The sequence below is a fragment of the Eschrichtius robustus genome, chromosome 2 (assembly GCF_028021215.1).
Source record: "Eschrichtius robustus isolate mEscRob2 chromosome 2, mEscRob2.pri, whole genome shotgun sequence".
NCBI lineage: Eukaryota > Metazoa > Chordata > Mammalia > Artiodactyla > Eschrichtiidae > Eschrichtius > Eschrichtius robustus.
The window spans coordinates 170,606,461-170,631,552 of NC_090825.1; the positions used below are offsets into that span (position 1 = coordinate 170,606,461).

Sequence of the window (25,092 nt, forward strand, 5' to 3'; positions counted from 1 at the left end):
CCCTGGCTGCTAGAGACCCCACAGGCTGGGGATAAGGGGTTTGGCAAGAGCCATCCCAGAGACGATCTCGTGTGCCTTAAGCAGGAGTGGAAAGATTTCCTCACTGCAGCCACTGGTGGCTTTGAGGTTCCAGGGACTCAGGGCCCTGCCCCTTCGCCATCATCTGCGCCCCCTATGGAAGAGCTAGGGTCAAGGGTCCCATCCTTCACCAACCACACCAGGACACAGATTTTTTTTTTTTAAACTCCATTTTCTTCCTCCTGCAAAAACTGCAAGGTAGAGTGATGTTTCCGTACCCACTGTGGGTGGGTGTCAGGAGCGCACTTCTATTCCAGGGTGGGAGAGGCACCCGAGGTTACTGATGCAGCCTGTGGCAGCCCTCACCCCCAGTACCCATGAAATCAGTAGCTGAGGAAGGGTATTTGGAAAAGTCCAGCCCCTCCTGAGGGTGCCCAGCCCTGCCCCCAGCCGGCAGGGTCTCTCATGGGGTTTATTCAGCAGCAGACACTGACACTGGTGCACAGGGTGAGGGGGAGAACTTGGGGAGGGAGAGGACTCCCAGGAGAGTTGGGTGGGGGGGAGGAGAGCTGTGTGGAGGGAAGAGAGACAAGGTGGTGGTGGTGGGGGGCTCGGCGAGGTCCTGGCTCCAAGGGAGGCACACTGGAGAGCACCTGGGAAGAAAGGGTTAGTGCTGGCGAGGAGAGAGGGGGGTGAGCAGAGAATTCACTCCAAGGCCCAGGCCCGACTGAGGGTCCCTTGGGGGGGCAGTCCCAGGTCCAGCTCAGAAGGGGCAAGGGAGGGAACCAGGTGCTAGGATAAAGACCCAGCCCGCCCCCAACAGGCCCCCCCCCCCCAACCTCCCCTGCCCTGACCCCGATTTACCTGCAACCATCCCCGGCTCGGGAGGAGGGACCAAGGCAGCGCTGATGTCAGAAAGGTGGGGGGCCCCGCCCCACCCCCCCATTCCCTGAAAAGGAGGAAAACCTCAACTGCATCTCGTTGGCCACCAATAGCCTGCCCACCCTTGCCCAGTCACGTCCCAGCGCCGCCTACTCCTAGCCTCCCCTTACTGACCCGGTGGAGGTCTGGACTTTCACAGTGTGGCCAGGCTCCCCTCCTCCGCCTATAGAGGGGATGTCCCTCCATCCAGGATGGCTGGGGGCCTCCCTCTCACCTCCCTGCTAGCAGAACCCACGGACAGGCCAGGGTGAGAGTTTGTAGTGAATTCTCTGCTCCTGCTTGGTCTGTCACCAAAGCAGCTGGCCCTGAGGGGACGGGGAGGGCTGAGACTTGGTGCCGGCTTGGGGGCGGGGGGGTTGGCCCCAGTGGTTAGAGGGGTTTGGACACTTCTCATTCCCCCACTTCCAGCCTCATTCTTCAGGAGGCTCAGGTGGGTGGGTGCGGATATCCAGCCCTCCCTTCACAGCAGCAGGGGGACATTTTGACCCAAGGGTCTCCAGGCACAAAGCAGCCAGGTGCATGCCCTGTTTTAGGAGAGGGAGGGGAGCTGGGGGCTCCACCAGCTCCCTGTCCCCAATGCCCTGAGGGGTTGGCCTGCACCTTCTGTCCAGCACACTGGCCTCTGCCCTTTTCCCCTGTGCCTGGGTCTCCCCTCTCCCCAAGCTAGGTCCCCCGCCAGCTTTGTGACAACTGAGCAGATGTGTGTGTGTGTGTGTGTGTGTGTGGGCGGGGGGACAGTGGGAGGTCTCAGAGCCTGGCCTGGTCGGCAGGGCATGGAGGAGGAAAACGTGGTTAGAGGTGACCCCGGGGAAGGGGGAGAAGATGAGGGTCTGCCTGGGGCCTTTGCCAGCAAGGACCCCTCCCCAGCACCAAGCTCCCAATACCTCCTCTGCCCTCCAGCCTCCTCCCACCCGCCCTTCGAAGAGAAAAGCTCCCAGGCTGCCGTATCCAAACCACCACCGGGCCTGCAAGAAGAGTGTCTGGTGCTGGGTGGGAGAGAGACTCCAGGAGAAAGAGAGGGAGAGAGTGGAGGGGTGCAGTGAGGGGCAGGGCGGTGGGCTGGTTGCCCAGGCCTCTATGAGGTGGGGGAAGGGACAAAGGGGAGGGGAGCAGCTCGGAGGGACCCCGCCCCACCTCCCTCAAAGGGGATGCTCCACCGACCACCGTAATTTCAAGGCAAAAGTGATCCTGAAACGTCATCTCTTCCATCCGTGCCCCCTGCTGCCTGCCTCAGAGCTGCAGATTTCCCAAAACTTTCAGGGGAGGAAGTGACCATCCCCAAGAGCCCAGGCCTGCAGCTGCAGCCCTGCCCGGCTCCACTAACAGACAGCTCTTCCCACCATGGAGTTCTACACCCCCCTCTGCTGAAGGTTTCACCCGCAAGAAATTATGGTGCTCGTGGAAGTCCCCAGACCCAGCCTATACCTCCCCCGCCCCCCTCTCCCTGGTCCTCTAACCACAACAGCCCAGAAGAAACCCTGACTGCAGCTTCGCAAGTATCTCAGAACCAGAGAAAATGCTCCCCCGCCCCTCACTCCCCCAACCTTGAGGCCCGCCCCCACCCCCTCGCCCCGATTTGGCAGGCTGCCCTCCCCGGGCTGGGGACAGCTTATACCCCTCCCCAGGGCTGGGCCCCCCGCTGGTGGAGGACAGGGGTTGGGACTGGGGGAAACTGGTACTCCATGCTCCAAAACAGCTCTGGGCCTTGGAAACACCAAACCAGAAGGAACTTAAGCCGCCAGGAGCCAGAGAGAGAGAGAGAGAGAGAAAGAGAGAGGAGGAATCTGCTCCCCAAAAGGAAAACAAAGGTGTCCCCCCTACCCTGCCTCCCCCGAACCCCGACACATGTTACAAAAGTGGGGGCACGAGGAAGAGAGGAGAAAGACGGCTCACCCGGTGCCCTCCACCCCTGGTCGGGAGCCAGGGAAGGGGGTCCCTCCCTCCCCACCCGCCCTGGATGCTTACACACTTCTCCTGAAGGAGGCAAAAGAAGTATGAGAGAAGGCCAGGTCCCCCCCCCCCCCGGCCGGCCCCGCAAGGGCCAGGGACTAGGAAGGTGGGCCGGGGGTGGAGGGGAGGGTTGGGGGGAAAGAGAGAGAGAGAGGGAGGGAGGGGGGGAGAGAGAGAGAGAGAGAGACACGGAAGATCCTGCCCAGGCTCAGAGAGGAGCTTCCTCAGGTGTCTGGAGGGTGGAGTCACCCAGCTGCACCAGGGCTTGCCCCACCAGGGGGACACCGGGGTGGGGAATAGCGACTGGACCAAGTTTGGGGTGGGGGGAGAAGAAGGGGCCGGAGGGGAGGGTGGGTCACATAAGTACGGTACAGGTAAAACAAAGTCTGAGTTAGGGGTTAGCATTGGTAACAGTGCGTTTACCTTTCTGCTCCACTTCTACTTTAAGCATCGGAAGAGAGAGAGAAAACAAATTGAAAAAAAAAATGTGCAAGAAAAAAAGAGAAAAAAAAAGATTAAATTGCTTTCGTTTCTTTTCTGGCAACACGCCCCCTTTTCCTTTCTTTCCTCACTCCTGGTTCCCCAACCCCGAAGGTAGCATCAGCCCCCGCCCCCAAGTCCTTTCCTCTAGGGAGGGTGTCAGGGAGACAGTCACAGGGAGGGGGAAACACATGGGAGGACAGAGACCAAGAGAGACGAGGGGTGGGGGGAGAGGGAGGGGGGTGTACAGGCAGGCAGGGGGACAGAGCCTTCAGATGGGAAGGGGCACCCTCAGTGCAGTGGGGACTGGGGAGGGGAGCCCCAGCTGGGAGGCGGCTCCGCTTAGGGGGGCACCAGGGAGGGATGGTGGGGGGGAGTGAAGGAACCACTTAGATCCCCTTCAGCCCGGCCTGCTGCCCTCCTGCTAGAACCAGGGGCCCAGCGGAGGGGGTTCAGTGCCTCCTGGGGCCTGGTAGCCCCACGAGAGAGAACACACTGGACTCCTTCCGCTTCTGTGCTGGCCTTGCAAGAGTCCAGCTGAGTTTCCCCAAACCCTCAGAACCCCAAACAAGCCAACACAGAGAGAGGGTGGCAGCATCAGACACAGAATGACGGAGAGGCAGACAGGCAGAGCCCCCTGGGCCTCAAAGAGCCCGGTCGGGGAGACAGAGGCAGAGAGGGAAGAGGCTGGGGTGGGGGGACATCACAGATGGGGCAGGACAGCAGGTGGGGCACAGACACGCTCCCACACTCCCCCGGGGCAAGCCCGAGGCTCAGTTTCTCTGCCCAGCTCCCCCCTGGGGGCCCAGGAGCCGGGAGCTCCCCAGCCCGCTGTTGGGATGGGCAGGCGGCACCTGGGGGAGGAAGGGGGCATGGTTAGACTGTGCTCAGCTGCAAGGCAAATCCAGTGTTAGTCGGGCCTGTCCGGTACGTGTGTGTGGCAGGGAGCCCCGCACACCCACTGCTCCCTTCCCACGGTAGCCCCTGCACCCACCCCTGACCAGCACTGGGGTCACCCCAGCCTCTGAAGCCCAGGGCAAGATGGCTGCTCAGGCCGCTCCCCCTCCAGGCTCTGTGTCCCTGACCCCTTAGGAACCTCTGACCAGGGCCTTGCTCTCCTGCCACCTCTCTGGAGGGGCGTGTTTGGCTCCCTTCCCAGCGCCTCATCCAGGGCCCGGTACGCAGGAGGTGCTCAGAGAAACTTTGGGGGACAAGTGAGTGCCCGGCTTCCCTGTTCTGCGGCGTGGCTTCCATCACCCTTGTAACACCAGCCGTCTTCTTCTGGGACCGGGAGTTAGCTCAGCCCCCCAAGACACATCCTTCATGTCTGTGACTATGAGTGCGTGTATGTGTGTGTGCCCCTGCCTCTCCCAGGGCTCAGGCTAGCTCTCTCCCATCAGACTGGGGGCTGCCCATCCCCTGAGCCCTCCTGATCTCTGAGGGGCATGCCCTCCCACCCACACTTGGAGGTTTGGCTCCAGGAGGTCTCTAAGCCCCTCTCCTCCCCACACCCTCTAACTTTTTTCCTGCTCCTTTACCTGCATGGTATCCACTTGCTTTGGATGCCACTTGGATCAGGGGATTTTTTTTTTTTTTTTTTCCTGCCCTTTATCTTACCTGCCTCAGGAGAAATTGGGTTTGTCATCTGTTGTTAGTTTTATTTTTGATTACCAATAGCAATTATAATAATTGGTAAAAATCACGATGAGGAGTCACAAGAAAAGCAACAACTACCAAGTGCCCAGCGCTTACTATGTGCCAGGAACCGTGCTAAGCACCTCTCGGGCAGCCTTTCGAGAACCCTGTCTGTAGAGGGGGAAAGAGGATCAGTGAAGTGAGGCAACACGGCTGAGGCCACATGGCTATCAAAAGCAGGCACCGTTTCCTTCACACCTACGGCTGAGGGTGCACAGGGAGCTTTTACCCACATTCTCTGTGCTCCGGGCAGCACCTCAGGGAAGGTGTTTGATTCCCCTCCCACCATTAAAGAGGAAGATATAGGTTCAGTTGGATCGAAAGGGCACCCGGCACCCAAACCATTACTGAGCACATCCTGAACCAGGCCTGGGTCTGGGCGCTGGGGGGTGAAGATGAGGCCTCCGCCCTGGAGGAGTTTACATCCAGCACTGTGTCACCAGGAGCAGCCTCTGTGGCCAGCCCTGGGTTAGGCGCTTCGCACACACGATCTCCTGGACTTTCGCCTCCTTCTGCAGCGGCCCAGAGAAATTAAGTCATTTGCTCAAGTTTCAGAGCCAGAAAACCCAAGGGCCGGGGCCGAGCCTCGAACCCAGCCCGATTTCCCCACTGTGCTACGCTCCCCAACTCCTGCCCCCTTTCCCTGCTGCCCCAGCCGTGGGGGTGGGCGGTGTCCCCAGTGCTGTGGGGAGGCTTCAAGGATCAGATGGGCATCCCTCTCAGGCAGTGGCTGGAGGCCTTGGTCGCTGAAAGGAAAGGGTGAGGAGTAAAAGAAGAAGGTTATGGAAGCACATAAGCTGTCCCGTCTCCCCCAGCACGTTTGCAGTCAGTCACCTGCGAGGAGAAATCAAAGGTTGGGGGGAGGGGGGGAAGGCTGGGGTGGGAGGGGAGAGGAGGGAGAGTCACGGGGTCTCCTGCTCCCCCGCCCCTACCCCCCCCACACACACTCAGACACCCTGGTGGCCCTGCCTCCTCCCCCCTCTGCCCGGAGGCCCTACCTCCAGGTTGGCTACATGAAGCTGGGGGTGGAGGGGAGGGGATGGATGATGGGGGGAAAGGGAGGGAAGAGTAAGGGCTGGAAAGAAGGGCCACGTTAAGGGTGGGGTGCTGAGGAGGAGAGACCCTGTCATTGTTTGCTCCCCTTGGCCAGGTGCAAGAATGGCAAGCCCCTGGCTCCCCAGATCACCTTTCTCAGGCTTCCTGGTGCCACCCTCAGTCCAACATGGTGGCACTTCCTCTGCAGACAGGAAGTACTATTGTGGTAACGGGCCAACAAACCAAGAGTTAGGAATCTGTGGAAGATGCCCCCAGCCCTTCACACCTGATCTGCCACCAGGCCTCAGAGGGTGGTCTGCCTCTGTGTGAGGACAGAGTCCAGCTTCCAGGACTGGGAAGGAGCAGGAGTGGGCGCATGTGAGGGGTGAGGGGGACAAGAGAAAGGAAAAGGAACTCAGAGAAAGGGGGGTGAGTGAGAGGGAAGAGCAGGTGTGTAAGACGGGGTCACGAAGGGAAGGGGTGAGAGAAGAGGAGGGAGGCAGAGGAATTAGAGGGCAGCGAGGTCAAGGTCCAGGGAGAGGAGAGGAGAGATACAAGTGTGCCAAGTGGAGTACGTGGGTGTGGCCTTGGAGTGTATAAATAAGCCAAGGGCATGTGAAGAAGCAGGGTGAGCAGGCCAGGGTAACAAGAGTTGGAGAAGGTGCCCAGTGGATGGGGACAGAGTCTGTGAGGGTGGGGGTGGGGCAGACACCAGTGTGGACAAGGGTGTCTGGGTGAAGAGAATGTGTGAGGGAGGGAGCAGGCCCAGCTGTCCCCCCGTGTGCCTGGCCCCGACTTGGCCCTGTGTGTGTGTGTGTGTGTGTGTGTGTGTGTGTGTTCAAGGTGTCTCCTCCTCACTCGATTCTGGAAGGGGGAAGGGCCCGTGTCCGCATGAGGAACAAGATGACTCACTGTAGGGGACACAGTCGTACTGCACCTCCAGGTACTTGTAGGTCCCGGGACAGGGGTCGGGAAAGGCGTCGGAGCCAGCGACCACCACGCACTGGGTGCGGTTGTTACACCTGGGGAGGAGAGACAGGGAGCTGGCAAAAGACAGGCCTGGAACCTGGGGGGGGGGCCCAGGGTCAGGAGAGGAATGGACACCCCCAAATTGGGAAGGAACTGTAGAGACCATGCCAGGGACCTTGTGTGGGCGTTGTTTTCTGTTTCCTGCCTGCTCTCTCCTACCAGATAGGATTCTTCTATTTTTAAGCCCTGGCACGGCATGAAGCTCAGGGCTGGGCCAGAGGGGTGGCCCCATAAACTGCTTCCCCAGCCACACTTCATCACTTTCATCCTGAGTGTCACCAGTGCCGTTATGTCCTTGTTTTTTTTTTTTTCCTATATTGACCATAAAGCCCCTCCTTTGTTCACAGAAGAGTAAGATGTGAAGCCATACACACAAGGTGGTGTCTCTGCAAAGATGCTATTAATGAAATGCTCACAGCGTTTGCCTGTGTCCACCTCAGACCATGTCTTGACGTGTCCTACCCTTTGGACAGCCCTGCTGTGAGGCTCTGCAGTCAGGAGAGGGGCAGAGTCTGCACCTCATGCTGAAGCCATCCTTGGTTCCCCATGGGGAACACCCCCGAGTCCCTGTCAACTTCTCAGGAGGCTGGCTACCATGTAACAGGAGGCCTACTTAATGACAACAAAAAGATGTTTCTTGCTGTCTGTTCCCACGGTCAAGGTCTCCGTTTCCCTGGAGCAGGCCAAGTCTTGGCTGGGCAGGACAGCAACTTGACTGTGGGTGTGTTAAAGTGGTTTGGGGGGGGGCTTCCTGACAGGTACAGGGCAGAGGGGGCTCCTGTGTCTTCCCTTCAATCCCGCCCTTAACCAATGAGTGCTTAACTAATGAGGATCTGCTTATACCCACCCACCTCAACCCCCTTCTTTAAAAATATAACACTGACCTCATGAGGTTAAACAGAGACTTAGTTACCGATGACCCAAAGAACTAGTTCTATTCCCCGAAGTGCTTTCATCTGCTGTAACACTGCAGGTGTATTCCTGCACAAATTCTTGTATACGAATGTTCATAGCAGCATCATTTACACAATCACCAAAAGGTGGAGACAACCCTTCGACAAACGAGTGGATAAACAAAACATGGCACATCCATACAACAGAATATTATTCAGCCATAAAAAGGAAGGCAGCTCTAATACACACTACAATGTGGACGAGCCTTGAAAACATCACGCTCAGTCAAAGAAGCCAGCCACAGAAGCCACGTGTTTCACGGTTCTATTTATATGAAATGTCCAAAACAGGCAAATTCAGAGACAGAAAGTAGATTAGTGGTTGCCAGGAACTCGGGGGAGGGCGGGGAATGGAGAGCGACTGCTAAGGGTGACGGAGTTTCCTTTTGAGGTGATGAAAACGTTCTGGAACTAGACAGAGGCAGAGGTTGCACAAGATTGTGAATGTAATCAATGCCACTGAATTGTTCACTTTAAAGTGGTGAATTTTATGTCAATGTGGATTTCACCTCCATATAAAGACGAAAACAAAAAGAAAAACCCCAAAACGCTGGCCTTCCAGCTGGAGACTGCATGTCCCAGCCTCCCGTGCAGCTGGAAGTGCCCGTGACTGAGTTCTGGCCCAGGAGGTGGGAGTGGGGGTGAGGGGAGGACTGGGGCGGGGGGTGGGGTGGGTTGCAGTGCTGAGACAGAGGGAAGCGGGTGCTGAGGGCCTTTCCAATTCTGATCGTGTTCAGGTCACTGTATTTATCCTGGGGTGTCTCCGTCAGAGTAGTGGAGCCGGACCCTCACTAATATAAAGAGCCTCCAGGTGTGAAGACAGTGGGGCAGGTGGGTGGCCTCATCACGATCCCTCAGCCCCAGTGACCACACTGCTCAGTGTGCCCCCCCCAGGACTGAGACCCCCACGAGCGTCGGAACTGGGTCAGTCGCTGTGCTAGGTACTTGGGGACACGGCGGAGAACATCACGGACCCTGAGGCCGGTGCTGAGTGAAGTGGGCAGGGAGGATTTGGAGGCAGGAGGTAGGAGGAAAGAGAGGCTGCACTGGGACTGTCCATGCAGGGGTGTCGGGAGATGGGAAGCGGGGAAGAGGAACAAGATTTCTGGAGGGGGACGGATGTTTGATTTTTTCCTTTTTTTTTTTTCTTTTTCTTTTGCTGCTCTGTGTAGCTTGTGGGATCTTAGTTCCCTGACCAGGGATCGAACCCAGACCCTCGGCAGTGAGAGAGCACATCCTAACCACCGGACCGCCAGAGAATTCCCGGAATGGATGTTTGAGAGAGAAACAGTGGGAGGGAGGGGATGAAGCGGTTGTGGCCTGGCCCACCCACCTGAGCCACCTACCTGATCACGCCTGTCCCCTGCCCAAAACTCTCGGGAGGCTTTCAGTGACCCCACCCAGTGACATACTCTAGAATCCCCAAGGAGCTGTAGAGCTGGCCCCAGGCCTCCTTCCCTTTTCCACTTTTATGCTCAGGATCCTGGAGTGAACCCTGCATTCTCTCAGGCGTTTGGCAAAAATTCAGTGAGCGCCTGTGGTGTATCTGGCTGTGGACACAGTGGTGACAGAAAAAACTCCCTTTCCCCGTGGGGCTGACAGCCTCGTGAGGGAAGACATAAAGACACGATAAAGAGGCAAAATAGCCAATGGGACTGTGCATGGAAGTCAGGACTAGGAGAGCGAGAATGCAGGGAAGGGGCTAGGAAGTGGCAGGGGCGGGGGCCGGATTGCTGTGATTTTAGAGGGTGGTCAGGCAGGCCTCGCTGAGAGGTTAGTTAGGTAAAAAAAAATCTCTGAGTAAGGAGGGGGAGGAGTCATGCGGTTGTTGGGGAACAGCATTCCAGGCAGGGGAACAGCCAGTGCAAAGGCCCTGAGGGAGCCCTTAGTGGAAGATGCCTGATGGGTGTAAGGAGTGGGCCAGGTAACTGAAGCCCAGTGAGTGAGGAGGAGCGTGGAGGAGGTGAGGGCCGGGAGAGGACAGGGCAGAACGTGCAGGGCCTTGGGGGCCTCAGGGGAGGACTTAGGCTTTTGCGCTGAGTGAGGTTGGAGCCAAGGAGAGCTGTGATCTGAGGAGGGACAGGACCTGACTCAGGTGCTCACAAGTGCCCCCTGGCTGCTATGGGGGGGAACAGACTATAGCAGGCAAGGAGAGGGGGCAGAAGATACCGTAGCAGTCCTGTGGGGCTTGGCGGTGGAAGTGGCGGTCACATCAGGGTATAATTCAAAGGAAGAGCTGACCAGCTCTAGGTGGTGTGGGTGTGAGTGTGAAAGGAGGCTTCTGCAGCTTTACACACATGCACCCCATACTCACACACTTACAGACATAAACAGTCTTCACACTCCCTCCCTCACATTCTCACACATGTTCTCTCTGACCCTCACGAGCACATACACTTCTGCCATCTGTGTTCAACTATCACCTCCTCAGGGAAGCCTGACCAGATCTCTGGGCTGTCTCTCAGTTCCCATGACATCTCACTCTGTCCTGCCATGGCTTTTACTCTGCAAGCCCCCACTAATCTTGGGATGAGCTTCTGGAGGCAACGGGCTTGTGGCAGAGGGTACAGGTTGGGGAGGTGACAGGTTGGCAGGGCATGGGCTGGGTCTTATTTGCTGTTTGCATGGGACCCGGCCCCTAGTAATGGCTCAGGAAACATGGGTCGAATGCATAAAAGGAAGACTGAAGGTGAACGGGATGTGCTGGCCAGGGGGCGCATGGAGGACAGGCACCTTACTGACCCCAGGGACTGCTGCCACCCCATCTCCCAGGAGCCCCGCAGGGTGGGGCCCCTCACCTCTGGGACATGATCTTGAAGGCGTCCGGCAGATAGCACTGCACGTTCTCCATCTGGAAAGGGTCAGCGTCGCAGATCTTGTCATCCGTGCGCCCATAGTTGGCGTTCTCCACCATGATGACGTCGCTGCCCGGGCACCGCAGCTCGATGGGGTAGCCTTCACATGCCAGCTCACGGCGCATCAGCCCAAACGGGAGCCCGGCCCGGCTCAGGCCTGCAGGGAGGAGGGGGAGGGAGTCACACCCGGGCCCAGGGAGGGAGGGGAGACCCCCGCCGAAGACGCGCCACCTCCAGCTTGACTGTACTGGGATGCGGACTGTATGAACTTCAGTTTATTCATCTGTGAGATGGGCTTCTCCGTGTGCCCACCTGTGTAGTAAGGCCATTAACCTGGCCCAAGGAGAGTCTGGCCTTTGCCTTGGCTCCTGGGAGGTGCCCTCTAAGCCCTTGAAGTGTCCTGCTTGAGAAGAGTGCCTTTGTTTACCTGGGGGCCTTGAGCCATGCCAGGCAGCTTGTGCTAACTGTTACGGGTTGAACTGGGTCTTCCCCCTCCCCAAATTCAAATGCTGAAATCAAGCCCTAACCCTCAGTACCTGAGAATGTGGTCGAATTTGGAGATAGCTTCTTTACAGAGGTAATCAGGTTAAAATGAGGTCATTAAGGTGGGCCATTAATAGGGCCCTACTGGGTCCTAATCCAATATGAACGGTGTCCTTATAAGAAGAGGAAATTTGGACCTAGAGGCACACACAGAGTGAAGATGATGTGGAGACACAGGGAGGAGATGGCCATCTACAAACCAAGGAGAGGGGCCTGGAACAGATCCTTCCCTTGTGGCCTTCAGAAGGAACCAACCCTGCTGACGCCTTGATCTTGGACGTCTAGCCTCTAGAACTGGGAGGGAATACATTTCTATTGCTTAAGTCTCCCAGTCTGTGGTATTTTGTCACAGCAGCCCTAGCAAACTAGTACACTAACAATGCGGTTCCAGGTAGGCGCTTTGGGTCATGCGGTATCAGCTGACCTCTGGAGGGGCTGGAGGCTGAGGTCAGCCATGTCTACGCGACTGAGCCCCAGTAAAGACTCTGGACACCACGGCTCAGGGGAGCTTCCTGGGTTGGCTGTACAACATGCGTGTTGTCACTTATCATTGCCAGGATAGAGTTCCTGCTGCCCGTGACTGCACTGGGAGCGGACCGCCAGAACCCCGTGCATGGAACTTTCCTGGATACTGTTCCATGCACCGCTTCTCTTGGCTGTTTTTTTTTTTTAAATTATTTATTTATTTATTTATTTTTGGCTGTGTTGGGTCTTCGTTTCTGTGCGAGGGCTTTTCTTTCTAGTTGCGGCGAGCGGGGGCCACTCTTCATCGCGGTGCGCGGGCCTCTCACTATCGCGGCCTCTCTTGTTGCGGAGCACAGGCTCCAGACGCGCAGGCTCAGTGGTTGTGGCACACGGGCTCAGTAGTTGTGGCGCACGGGCTTAGCTGCTCCACGGCACGTGGGATCTTCCTGGAACAGGGCTCGAACCTGTGTCCCCTGCATTGGCAGGCGGTTCTTAACCATGCGCCACCAGGGAAGTCCCCGGCTGGGGTTTGAATCCCGGCTTGGCCACTCCCTGGCTGGTGGCCTCGTCCAGTCACCGACCAGCTCTGTGCCCCGTTCCTTTCCCTAAGGAGCTGATAACGCCTATCTCATAGATCCATGCAGAGGGTTGCAGTGCACAGGGTACACAGTGAGATGGCAAGCCACTAATTATTGTTATCATTAAGATGATTAAGGCAGCGAGTCTCTGTTGGACAGAGTGGCCTCAGTACCGTCCATGCCTGCTGGGGCAGCCACCTTCTTGGACACTGGTCCCAGCCAAGCCTTGCAGGGTGCCAGAGGGAAGTGGGGATGCACAGAGTGGCCCTGGGCTCCAAGGTGGGGACTGTCACTTGTAGATGAAGAGAAGGCACCAGTGCATGATGGCAGCAGAGCCAAATGGGCCCCTTTTTCAAGATCTAGTGCCTCCAATGCCACCTGGGGGCCCAACGGCGTTGGCAGCTAGGCCCTCAGGGTTTTTTGGGGTGAGTTGAGTCCCACTTGCGGGAAAGTTTTACGTGCGTTCCTCTAGCATCATCTGCTTCCGCAGCTAATTTTAGCCCTTCCTGGGCCCGGGAAGGAGGCCGGGGGTGGAGGGCTGGCTTGGATGGGTCTGGGGGGTGGAAGCAGCCCCTCCCAGGCCAGCTGGGGCTGTGGGGCAGGACCTGGATAGGTAGAGAACATGGGTGCTGGGGGACGGGAGGGTGCAAGCTGGCTGGAGCAGTGCCAAGGCCCTGTGGCACGGCTAAACAATGCCCCCTTCACCTCTGTGACTCCCCGGAGGGTGGGGCTGTATGAGGGAGCACTGGGGAGCAGGGTCCACCACGAATGCCCTCCAGACAGGGCTGGGAGGGGCAGGCAGGGGGCACACCCAGGGCGAGGGCGAGGCTAGAGGGCCTCCTCTCGCTGCCTCTCTTCCCGCCCTGCCCTTGCCCCCACCTGGGCCCACCATGGGGATTGTAATTGAGTAATCGGTGAGGGTGGGCGGGCAGGCTCGGGGCGCTAATTGTGGTGTGTGCAGGATCCCGGGAACGGCATAGGGCCGAGCCGGGTAATTAGTTGTTTTTAAATAAACGTCAGCGGGCATGCTTTAATTAAACCTTCTTCCCAGCGAGAGCCTCGGAGACGTAATCACACCGAGAGAGACACACACTAGACAGAAGAGCATCGGCTCACCAGGAAGGCCTGTCCCGGTCCTGGGGGGCCACATCCCGAATCCCAGGCTCTAGGACCCCTGGTGGGATGGACCCTGGTGCTCTGGGTTGGGGGGTGAGGGGCTGATCCGGGGACCCCTTGGTGGTGCTAGGGGGCATAATCACCAAGTCTTCCTCTGGCCTGGTTCTGAGTGGTCTGAAGCGGGTACCGTAACAAGTGGTCGGGAGGTATTTCACTGTTCTATCTGCCCTCCTGGCAGGGTTTTGGAGGCACAGCCCCTCCCCAGCCCCAGCAGCACCTACCTTGGGTGGCCGAGGTGACCAGGACGGCAGTGACGCAGAGACCCCAGAGCACGGCGGCCAGGCGGGCCATGGTGGCGGCTGGGGTGCGTTCGGGGCTCTCAGTGGCCTGTGCAGGCGGCCTCGCCCTGCATCACCAGGTGGGTACCACGGCCTGGCCCACCAGTCTGGGGAGGACAGGGAGAGTGAGGTGGGGGCAGCGGCCGACCCAAAGCGGGCCTAGTAGGAGGGGCGTTTGGGCCGGTCCCCTCTCCTCCTGCTGGCGGCTGAGGGCTTCCATCCTGCAGCCCCAAGAGGGGCTGGGCGATGTAACCCCCTCGAGCCAGCCGTATCTGACAGAAGCTGCGCCCTTGGGCCAGAGGCTGACCCCCTCCAAGGCCTCTGGCTTACACTGCACCCTCCACTCCCACCCCAACAGATGGACCCACCCATCTGGGCATCTTGGACCTCCTGGAAGCACCTCCTGGGGTCTGACAGCCCCCCTCGGGTGGCTGGGGCAACGCTTCAGGCTGTCACAGCTATGAAGGGCCCACCTGTACCCAGGCAGGCCTCAGACCCTCCATCACGGAGGAGGAGAGCCCTCTGGAAGCCTCTTCCCCGACCCGAAATCAAGACTCTGCCTATTTGTCTCCCCCGCCCCAGCTTTCTCACCCAGCACAGCGTCCAGGGTGGGGGACCCAGGCGTCTTGGCCCCAGCTTGCAGCCTCTGGGTCTTGGGCAGGAATCCAGGTCCCCACCCCTGGTCCCCTGCTTCCCGTTTCTCTGGCTCTGGTAGCTAATTAGAATCCAGCTGGCTGGCGCCACAGATCAGGGACCAGGGATGACTGAGTCCCCTCTTTCCTCTCCGGGGGAACCCTCAGGGTAAGCTGGAGACAAGCAGGCAGGGTGAGGGGTGGGTGCAGCCCCTGGGGGGCCAGGGAGGGTGAAGGAGGGGTGGAAGTTGTGTGGCAACCCCTGCAATTCCCCCCAACCCCACCCCGTCTGCCCATCCTCAGGCACAGCGGCTCTGAGGGCACAGAGCCGGGTTCTGACCCACTTCTTCTCCCTCACGGCCTCTCCTCTTCTCACTGCCTCCGTCTCCCCTGGATCCTCTCGAGACTGGACACCCAGATCTTTACTTTTAGTCCTTTGCTTTATCTACACCCTGGTTCTCCAATATGGCCCCAGCCCAGGGGCACCAGCCTGGCCAGGAACTTGCTAGAAATGCACATTCTCTGAGGAGGGTCAGCACCCCATGATTTTTTGTTTGTTTGTTTGTTTTTTGGCCACGCCGCGTGGCATGCAGGATCTTAGTTCCCCAACCAGGGACCGAACCCGTGCCCCCTGAAGTGGAAGTACAGAGTCTTAACCGTTGGACCGACAAGGAATTCCCCAGCACCTGTGTTTTAACCGGCCCTCCAGTGTGCAAACCCCTGGTCTGTCCTCTCCCACCGTCACCCCAGCCTGTCCTACGGTCTCAACACCACCGACCAGCCAATACTTTCCAAATCCCTTATTTCCAGTTTGGAATCTCTCAAAAGAACCCCGACTACTGTTTCCCCCCCAAAATGAAAGCCTATCCACCAGTCGATTTAACTCCCTGTCCCCATCTCTGCTCCAGCCACTCCTGCTATTCCTCAACCACACCAGGTCCTGCCCCAGGGCCTTTGCACTTGTCACTTCCTCTGCATGTATCTTCTGTCCACCATTTATTCACATGGCCTCTTCCTCTGCTGCCTCACCCACTTTGGGCCTTGGTTCAAATGTAACTACTTCTCCCTTTTATGGAAGGGCCCCCGCACCGGCAGGGATCATTGAATTGCTTTGTTTTGCTCCTGCTTCTAGAACAGGCCTGACACACAGCAATGAATGTTTGTTGAATGAATCTCAGAACCCAAACCTAGGATCCTCCTCAATTCCTGACTCCTCTCCTCCCCTCCCCTTTATAAACTCCATCAGCAAGTCCCAAGGGCTCTGCCTCCAAAGTATCTCACCAACCTGCCCACTTCTGGCCGTCAGTGCCACCACCAGGACCAAGCCACCATCCTGCTGCATCTGGATGCTTGTCCCGGCCTCCTCCTCCTCCCAGCCTCCCTGCCTCCGTGCCTGCCCTCCACTCAGTGCTAAGGGACCATTTAATGATGTAAATCCGAGTATTCACCTCCCACTCTGCCCTCCCCTGGGGTCTCTGTTCCTCATCAGGGCCTAGAGGCCGCTGGTGACCCAGCAACACCATGCTCTCCAGCCTACCCACTTCCCGTTCCTAGAAGCTCTAGCTTCCTTCCAGCCCGAGCCCTTGCCTGGGCTGCTCCTCTACCTGGAATGCTCTCCCAGCATCCCCACACGCCTGCTGGAGCTTTTCACCATTCAGAGCTCAAACTCAAGGTCACCCCAGAAGAGTGACCTACCCTGACCACCCTAACCACTCCCGCCGCCCTCGCTTGCCATCCTTCAGCTCCATTTTTGTTTGTTTGTTTGTTTTTTGGCTATGCCGCGCAGCATGCAGGATCTTAGTTCCCCAACCAGGGATCGAATCCTTGCCCCCTGCAATGGAAGCACGGAGTCCTAACCACTGGACCGCCAGGGAATTCCCTAGCCCCATTTTTAATTCATGGCACCTGAAATTACATTCTTGTAAAAATTACCTTCCCCACTAGACCATGAGCAACTTGAGGGCAGGGACTCAGCACAGGTTCTCAAGAAAGATGAGGACAGCTCGCTCATGGCGCAGGACATCCCTCCAGGCCTGTCTCCTCTCATGTGAAACGGGAAGGTAGTTTCACAGGGCAGCCCTGCAGCCCTGCTCCCTGATCCTGACCCGCAGCAGCTCTCTGCACCCTCCCCAGCGCCCAGCCTTCAGGAAACTCCCCCCTCTACTTCCTCAGCCCACAACTGTCTCTTATCCCGCAACCCTGTCCACATACGGCCTTTGATGGTTTTTGGTTCATTTCATAGCACTTTACAATTTTACATGGTGGGGGGGGGGCATTCTTCACCACTTCATTTCTCCTGCACCCCATCTTCCAGCCATGGTCAGATGGTGGGGGGGACTGACCCTAGGCTGATGGATGCTCCCCTCCCTGACCCTCCCCTAGAGAGTTAAACTGGTGAGTATCTCCTCCCTGGCTCTCCCTTAGGGAGTTAAACTGGTTAGCGTCTGGTTAATGCTGGAGAGGCTGCTGGATGCCAGGCTCTGGGGGCAGCCGGCCAATGTGGGTCTGGAGCCCAACCCTGCCATTTCATGGCCCGTGACCCTAAGCGGGTCCTCCCCACTCGTGCCCCCAGTTCCCTCGAAACCTCGAATCTGCAGGGTTCTGGTAAGGACAACAGTCTACATACACAGTAGACCGGCAAGGGACCCATCAGAGGGTGCTGTCACAGCACAGCGAGAGTCAGGGCACGGGCAGCGTCCATCTGAAGGAGGCGGCTCTTCTCCTCCTTCCGGGCTGCACCCCGGGACACCAGGACCCCAGGCCTCTTCCCCGTCCACACCCCACCTCAGGGATCCAACCAGCCTCGTGGCTTTAGACACCATCTGTACCGTGACGACTGCCACATCTGAGTCCCCGCCCCGCTCCCCTCCTCAGGTCTACACCCCCATCTGGGTCTCCGAAGCATCTGGAGACTGACCAGACTGGACACAGTCCCCCATTTCAGTGCCTGGACCCCCCCTCCTCCCAGGTCCTTGGGCCAAAACCCCAGGAGTCAAAATCTTGGGTTCCTCTTTCCCTCACCCCCACAGCCAGTTCAGGAGTAAGTCCTGGGTCTGCACCTCCAGAACACCCCAGCGTCCACTCGTCCATCCTCGGCAGCCCCCCTCCAGACCTGGGCATCACCATCTCTACCAAACGGCCCTGACCTCTTCCCAGCCGCCCTCCAGCCCCTCTCACTCCCGCAGCCCAGGCTCCCCCTGCCTCCCCTCACCCGCCACTGGCAGCCAGAGGGGCCTTTAAAAACATTATGGTATAATATATATATATATATGTAACATAAAACTCGTCATTTAACCATTTTTAAGTATAGAATTCAGTGGCATTAACTGCATTCTCAATGCTGTGCCACAACCACTGCGATCTATTTCCAAAACGTTTGTATCACCCCAAATGGAAACCTGGTACCCGTTAATCAAGAACTCCCTCTCCCCTCTCCCCTCAGGCCCTGGCGACCACTCATCTGCTTTCTGTCTCTACGCATTTGCCTGTTCTGGGCATCTCATATGCATGGAGTCATATCGTGTTGGCCAAAAAGTTCGGTTGGGTTTTTCCATAAGAAGTTATGGAAAAATCCGAACGGACTTTTTGGCTAATCCCAATACAATCTGTGGCCTTTTGTGTGTGACTTCTTTCACTCAGCAAAACGTTTCTGAGGTTCACCCGTGTTGTAGCCTGTGTCAGTTATTCCTCTTTCTGGCTGAGTAATATTCCACTGTACAGCCGGACCACATTTTGTTTACCCATTCATCATTTAAAAAAAAAAAAAATTTGGGGGGGCTGCGTTGGGTCTTCGTTGCTGCACACAGGCCTTCTCTAGTTGCGGTGCATGTGCTTCTCATTGCGGTGGCTTCTCTTGTTGTAGAGCACGGGCTCCAGGTGCCGCGGGCTTCAGTAGTTATGGTGCACGGGCTTAGTTGCTCCGCGGCAATGTGGGATCTTCCCGGACCAGGGATCGGACCTGTGTCCCCTGCATTGGCAGGTGGATTCTTAACCACTGAGCCACCAGGGAAGTCCTAAAAATTTTTTATTGGAGTATAGTTGATTTACAATGTTGTGTTAATTTCAGGTGTACAGCAAAGTGAATCATTTATACCTGCATCCACTCTTTTTTAGATTCTTTTCCCACATTGGCCATTACAGAGTATTGGGTAGAGTTCCCTGTGCTATACAAGGTCCTTATTAGTTATCTATTTTATATGTAGTAGTGTGTAGATGTCAAAGTTTTTGTTTTGGCCGTGCCGGACAGCTTGTGGAATCTTAGTTTCCTCACCAGGGATTGAACCCATGCCCTCGGCAGTGAAAGCAAGCAGTCCTAACCACTGGCCCGCCAGGCAATTCCCTATCCATTCATCATTGATGGACACTCAGGTTGTTTCCACAGAGGGACTTTTTAAAGACCATGTCGGGAATTCCCTGGTGGTCCAGTGGTCAGGACTCGGTGCTTTCACTGCCGAGGGCCCGGGTTCGAGGAACTAAGATCCCACAAGACGCTCGGCACGGCCAAAAAAAAAAAAGTCGACACATTGCTCCCTTGCTTAAATCCCTGCCGAGGCTCCCACTCCACATGCCATGAGGTCACGCACACCCGGCTCCTGCCCCTTTCCCGCTGCTCCAGCCACGCTGGTTCCCACCATGCAGTCTCGGCCTGTGTCCCTTCGATCTCAGCTCATGTCCCCTCCTCAGAGATGCGGGTGGGCCTCCGCCACCCTGCACCATAGCACCTTGCGTTCAGTGCCCGTTTGTCCCGTCCCCACCATCCCATAACCTCCCACGTCTCCATCTTCCGCTCGGTAAAATGGGGCTACCTCATAGCGTAGCTGCACGACAAGATGAATTCATACCCGTGAAACACACAGGGCCATGCCCGGTGCATAGTGAGTACAGAGTGTCCTGGGCCGAACTGTCACCACCATCCCCACCAATCACGTCACTGCTGTGTGACTTGACTTGTCCGCTCGTGGATTTCCTTTGTAGCCCCCGGAGAATGGAAGCTCCCGAGGCCGTCCCTTGGTGCCTAGACGTGCAGTAGGTCCTCAAACAAATATCGACCAGATGAACACAAGGATGGTGGTGGGGGCAGCTGGACGGGGCACGTCTGCCCTGTGACCTGGGGCCCAAGCCTGGCCCACGCAGGCTGGGCACCACTGCCTCAGGGGCACAGAAGGTGTTCCCCATGGGCTGGCTGCTGCTCCCTGAAGCCCCTTCCCTGGAGCAGCTCCTCCAGGAAGCCCCAGGCACCCCCAGAACTGTCCGCACCTCGGGGCTGGAGCAGGGGAACTGGGCACTGCAACTTCTGTTCCCTCTCTTGCTGGCCTGACTGCACGCCCACTCGGCCCCGGGGAGTTTTGCCTGCTGCCTGGGGCTCGCCTAAGCGAGGAGGTGAGGTCAGACGTGGATAGGTGGGAACCACCTGGGAGGCGCAGGCCTGACTACCCCTGAGGCCTTGGGATGCATGGAATTGTGTTCCCCTCCTAAAAAGATACACTGGCATCCTATCCCCCAGCACCTCAGAATGGGATCTTCTTTGGAGATAAAGAGGTAGTCAAGTTAAAATGAACGAGATCATTAGGGTGGACCCTAATTCAATCAGACTGGTGTCCTTATAAAAAGGGGATATTTGGACACAGACACCCCCCCGCCCCACCAAGGAGAACGCCACGTGAAGACGGAGGCAGAGATTGGGGTGATGCGTCTACAAGCCAGGGACTGCTGGCAAACCACCAGAAGCCAGGGGAGAGGAAGGAACCAACGCTGCTGACACTTTGATCTTGGACTCCGGGCCTCTAGAACTGGGAGATAATAAATTTCTGTTGTCAGAGCCCAGTCTGGGGTATGTTGTCACAGCAGCCCTAGCAAACTCGCACAGGGTGTCAGGGCACGTGGTGGGGGAGTTGAGGCAGAGATGGGGGCAGGGCTCTGAACCACACAACTTCAGGGGAGCCTTTCAACTACAGGATGTGGGGACCCAGCTGGGATCTCCAGTTTGCCAGAACCACCCACAATGCCAGGGGCAGCGGCTGACACCTCTGTGCCCCATTCTGAGCACTGCATGCCTGTATCTCCTTTAATCCTCAGAAGAACTTAGTAAGGGGGCGGGGGGTGTATACCCACATTTTACACAAGAGGAAAGTGAGATCCCAGGGGCACCTGACTGGCAAGGGGTCTTTGAACCCCAGGCTGAGCATGGGGAGCTGGGGAGACCTGGGGGCCCTCGAAAGCCCCCTCCTCTGGGCCCCCACTGTATCTGCGTAAGCATCCTCAGAAGTGGACACGCCCACAGGGGTCAGGTGAGCCCCCACCTGTGTCTGTCCCCACCTCGAGCCTCAGAGGGCTTGAGTGACCCCAATTTAACCCATGGGAAACAGGGCCCACCACCCTCTGAGCCCCAGGTGTGTCGGACCCCCAGGTCACGTGGGCCGCCCACTGGTCCCACACCTGCCTCCGGGTTTGCCTGAGCCCCACATCAGTTTCAAGTCAAGGGGCGGGTGCAGTGGGGTCCCAGGGCCGGGTGACACGGCCCAGGCTGTCCTCAGCTGCCCTGGGATGGGGCAGGGGAGGGTGGGTGATAGGAGGAGAACCAGCTGCTGGTGGAGGGGAGGCACTGCTACCTTGCCATCGAGCGAGGTTGCCATGGCAACCCTCAGTGCTTGAGTGGGTGGGAGTCTGAATGCGGGGGTGGGGGTGGGGGCCGGCGCACCAACAGCGGGGTTCCGGGCCCCTCAACACAAGTTTCCTGCCTCTTGCTCCGTCCCCAGCAGCCTTGAGTCTTCCCCAAACCCAGCAGCCCGAGAGCCCAGCTCCACAGGCCCACCTCCTCCAGGAAACCCTCGGGCATGGCAGGGTGGGTAACTAGCAGGCCCTGGGATAGGTCCAAGGACTTGGCTCCTGGATCTCAATCTGCTGTGTGATTTCGGGCCAGGCTCTTGGCCTCTCTGAGCCCATTTCCCCATCCCTACTCTGGGACTAACAGACTTCCCTCACAGAGACGGAGCAAGTGCCCAGAGAGTGTCCGGCACATAACCTCCTTCAGGAAGGGGGCTGTGGGCTCAGGGAGGGCAGGGTCCCCACCAAACCCTCAGCTCCACCCCCTCATCTTCCCATATCTCAGCAGAGGGCAGCCCAGTCCTCCCAGGCGCTCAAGAACCATACAGATATCCTGGACCCCTCTTCTCCTCTCATCCCTGCAGCAGCTCCTGCGTCTCCTTCTTCAGAATCTGCTCACTTTCTCCTGACTCCTTGGTCCCCTCCCTGGTCCAGCCCTGTCGCCTCCTCCCCTGTCTCCCAGCTCTCCACCCTTGCTGCCCCGTCTGTTCCACATACAGCCACCAGAGGGCGCCTGTGAGCACCTGAGTCTGGGCACATCCCTCCTCTGCTCAGAACCTTCCATGGCTCCCACCTCACTCAGAGCAAAAGCCAAAGCCCTTCCTCGGCCCACAAGGCCCTGCACACTCTGCCCTGTCCCCTCCCTACCCTCACCTCTTTACACTTTCCCCCTCACTCACTAACACCAGGCACAGTCCCCTCTCAGGGCCTTTGCACTGGCCGTTCCCTCCTCCCCAGATACCTGCATAGCTTCTCCCTTGCCTCCTTCAGGTCTTCACGCAAATGCTGCCGACTCTGGGAGGCCCTGCTGGCCCCAGCACTCTTGCATCCTGCTCTGGCTTTATTTCTACATGGCACTCATCGCTAGCATGCCAGCCACGCGTTTTACTTATTTGCTTATTATCTCTCTCCCACTAGATGTCGGCGCCACAGGGTGGGGTTTGTCTGTCTTGTAAATTTTAAAAGATCACTCTGGCTGCCAAGTGGTGCTGGACTGCAGGGGGTGGGACCATTCAAAACCTCCCCTTCTCCCTGGATGCCTCCTCCTTGGTCTCCCCCATCTATCTGCTACTCCCACCACTTCCGATCTCTACCCTGCAGCCAGAGTGATCTTTGCAAAATGAAAACCCAATCACATCCCTCCCTGCCTACAGTCCTCCATGGCTCCCTATTGCCTCAGAGGCCTCAACATGGCATTTCAGGCCCTGGTCTCCTGCTACCTTCTCATCACCTTCTCTGCTCTGGCCTATCCTCACCTTCCACATCTCTCTCTCACATACCCAGAGGACTCCTGCCCTCTGTCCCTTCTTCCTCCAAAAGTCTCTGCCTGCCAGGACTGTGTTGGTCCCTCCCGTACCCACACTAGCGGCACACTGGGTCTCCACATTTTACTCCCCTAATTGGACTTGGGCTCTGCAGTTGAAAGTCTATCCCACCAGGGGAAGTTCCATCGTGGCTTGGCCTGGCTCTCTGTTGCATGCCCAGCCCTGGGCAAGGAGAGGGTTCTTGTTAATTTGTTTAATGAACGAAGATGAAACAGACCCATAGAAGAGGTTGTCCATTCAGTGGATAGTTACCTAGCTCCCACCTGGTCACAAGTGCTTTGGAGGAAAATAGGCTTGTAGGGGAGAGAGAGAGTGAAGGGGGTATGCGTGGGTGCAAATGTAGATGGGGTGGTCAGGGAACACCTGGCCAAGAAGGTAACATTTTAGCAAAGGTCTCAAGGAGGGGAGCCATCTAGGTACTGGAGAAAGAGTATCCAGGCAGTGGGAACAGCATATGCAAAGGCCCTGAGGTAGGAATGTGCTGGAGTGTGGCTCTGGCCCAGCGAGTGAGGGGAGAGAGGGAAGAGGTGAGGGCGGGTTTACAGGGCAGAGTGAGCAGGGCCTGTGGGAGTGAGGTGGGAGCCGTGGACGTTCTGAGTGGGGACAAGACGTGCCCTGACTCGGGTACTCACAGACTGCTGCTGGCAAGGGGAGATCAGACTGTGTATGTGAGGAGGGGTGCTGCTGAGAGCAGAGGGTGCGCCCCACCCCCTCCCTCCTTGTTTCTCCAGGTCCACACTGCAGTCAGAACCAGAAACCTGCACTTTCCCCCTCCCCCTCCCCTTCCCTCTGCCTTCCAACCGATCATCTACTAAATCATGTCAACTCTGTCTCGAAAGCCCCACACGGGTCCATCTCTAATGTCTCAAGGCCTCCACCTGGGCCTTCACCTTGACAGCTGTGGCGGCCTCCTACCCACACTGGCCTCTCCACTGCCCCCCCCCGCCCCGCCCACCCGCCCTCTGCAGTTCTCTCCTACAAAGCAAGCCAGAGGGAGCGCATGCTAAACATTCCAACCATGTCTCATGGGCCTTGACCCCTTCACAGGCCTCCCCAGCCCCGTGGACAAGTAGAAACGCAAACCCACAAACAGTCCTTCGGCCCCCAAGACCGGAGTCCTCTCTCCCCGCCTGGCCAGGAAATGTCTTTCCTTCCCCCCCAGCCACCCCCTTCCTTCTGACCTTAGGGCGGGCCCCTCCCTCTCACAAACTCTCCCTCTCCTCCACTTTATCCCTCTTTCCCCTCCAGATCTTAGCTGGGAAGCCCCCTCCACCAGGAAGCTCTCCCTGACTTGCAGGCCAACCGGGCACCTCTTTGACGCTCCTCGCCACAGTGGGTTGGTACCATGGTGGCCTGTGGTCCATTTCCACCCTAAGGTGTTCCCTGACTGGCCACAAGCCTCGCACTCACTCCAGGCATGCAGGGCAGTGCTGAAAACAGTCATGGGAGGCAGGGCCTGAGGCAGAGTGCATGGAAGAAGGCTCTGGGGCCCTCTGCTACCACCAGACTAGCAGCAAAGGGGCAGAGACCAGAGGGATGGGGAGACGGTGCTCGGCAGGGCGAGAGGGAAGAGGCCCTGGGTCTCAGGGTCCTAGGTTCAAATCCCAGCTGTGCCCACTTTAGGCTGTGTGACGAGGCCCTCACTTCCCTCCTCTGCATTCTGTCTCTTCCCCAGGGAAACGGGTTGAAAGTCTCACAACACTGGTTATGGGGCTTAGAAGTGATATCCAGCAATCCTATGCGTCTCTTTTAGAGCACGTACTGTGTACTAGGTGCTGATCTAGGTGCTGGAGAGACAGCCAGGCACGAGCCAGACACAAAGAACACTAAAGAGGTCAATCCCGTGATGTACTAGTGTTGTGTGTATGTGTGTGTGTGTGTGTGTGTGTGTGGGTGTCATGCAATCTTAAATATGGTGATGGGGAAAGGCTGGACACGTCAGCAAAGCTCTGGGAAGCTGAGGGAGGAGCCACAGAGGTGCCCAGGGAGAAGACTCGTGCAAAGGCCCCGGGGCTGGCCGGGGCCTGCATGTTTGAGAACCAGTGAGGGCGCGAGCACAGGGGAGTGGGAGGAGGTGAAGGCAGGGAGGTGAAAGGGACAGACAGCACCAGACTTGCCCCCAGTGGGGCTGTCCCTCTGCTGATGAGGGTGCATCCAAGGATGCCCTGACCTCCACCACCAGGGGCAATGGGGCAGGAAGGGGGTGGTGCTGCAGGGTGGGAGTTGGGCACCTATGGCCTGGACACTGCCCACAGCCAATGGGCTAAAAATGGTTTTGCCACTTTCAAAGGGTTAAGAAGAAGAGGGAGAAGAAGA

General features: G+C 57.7%; 1 protein-coding gene across 2 annotated transcripts in view; it reads right to left on the minus strand.

The window, feature by feature from the left end:
- The window catches only part of ADGRL1 (adhesion G protein-coupled receptor L1), a 43,787-nt gene that overhangs the window by 13,328 nt on the left and 5,367 nt on the right, over positions 1-25,092 (minus strand). For both annotated transcript variants that reach the window (XM_068536899.1, XM_068536898.1), the window contains exons 2-4: positions 13,941-14,104; positions 10,901-11,114; positions 7,033-7,142 (exon numbers count right to left, since the gene is read on the minus strand). In XM_068536899.1, the coding sequence (XP_068393000.1) occupies positions 7,033-7,142; positions 10,901-11,114; positions 13,941-14,010 (394 nt within the window). In that variant the 5' untranslated portion in view covers positions 14,011-14,104. The remainder of the gene's footprint in view (positions 1-7,032; positions 7,143-10,900; positions 11,115-13,940; positions 14,105-25,092) is intronic.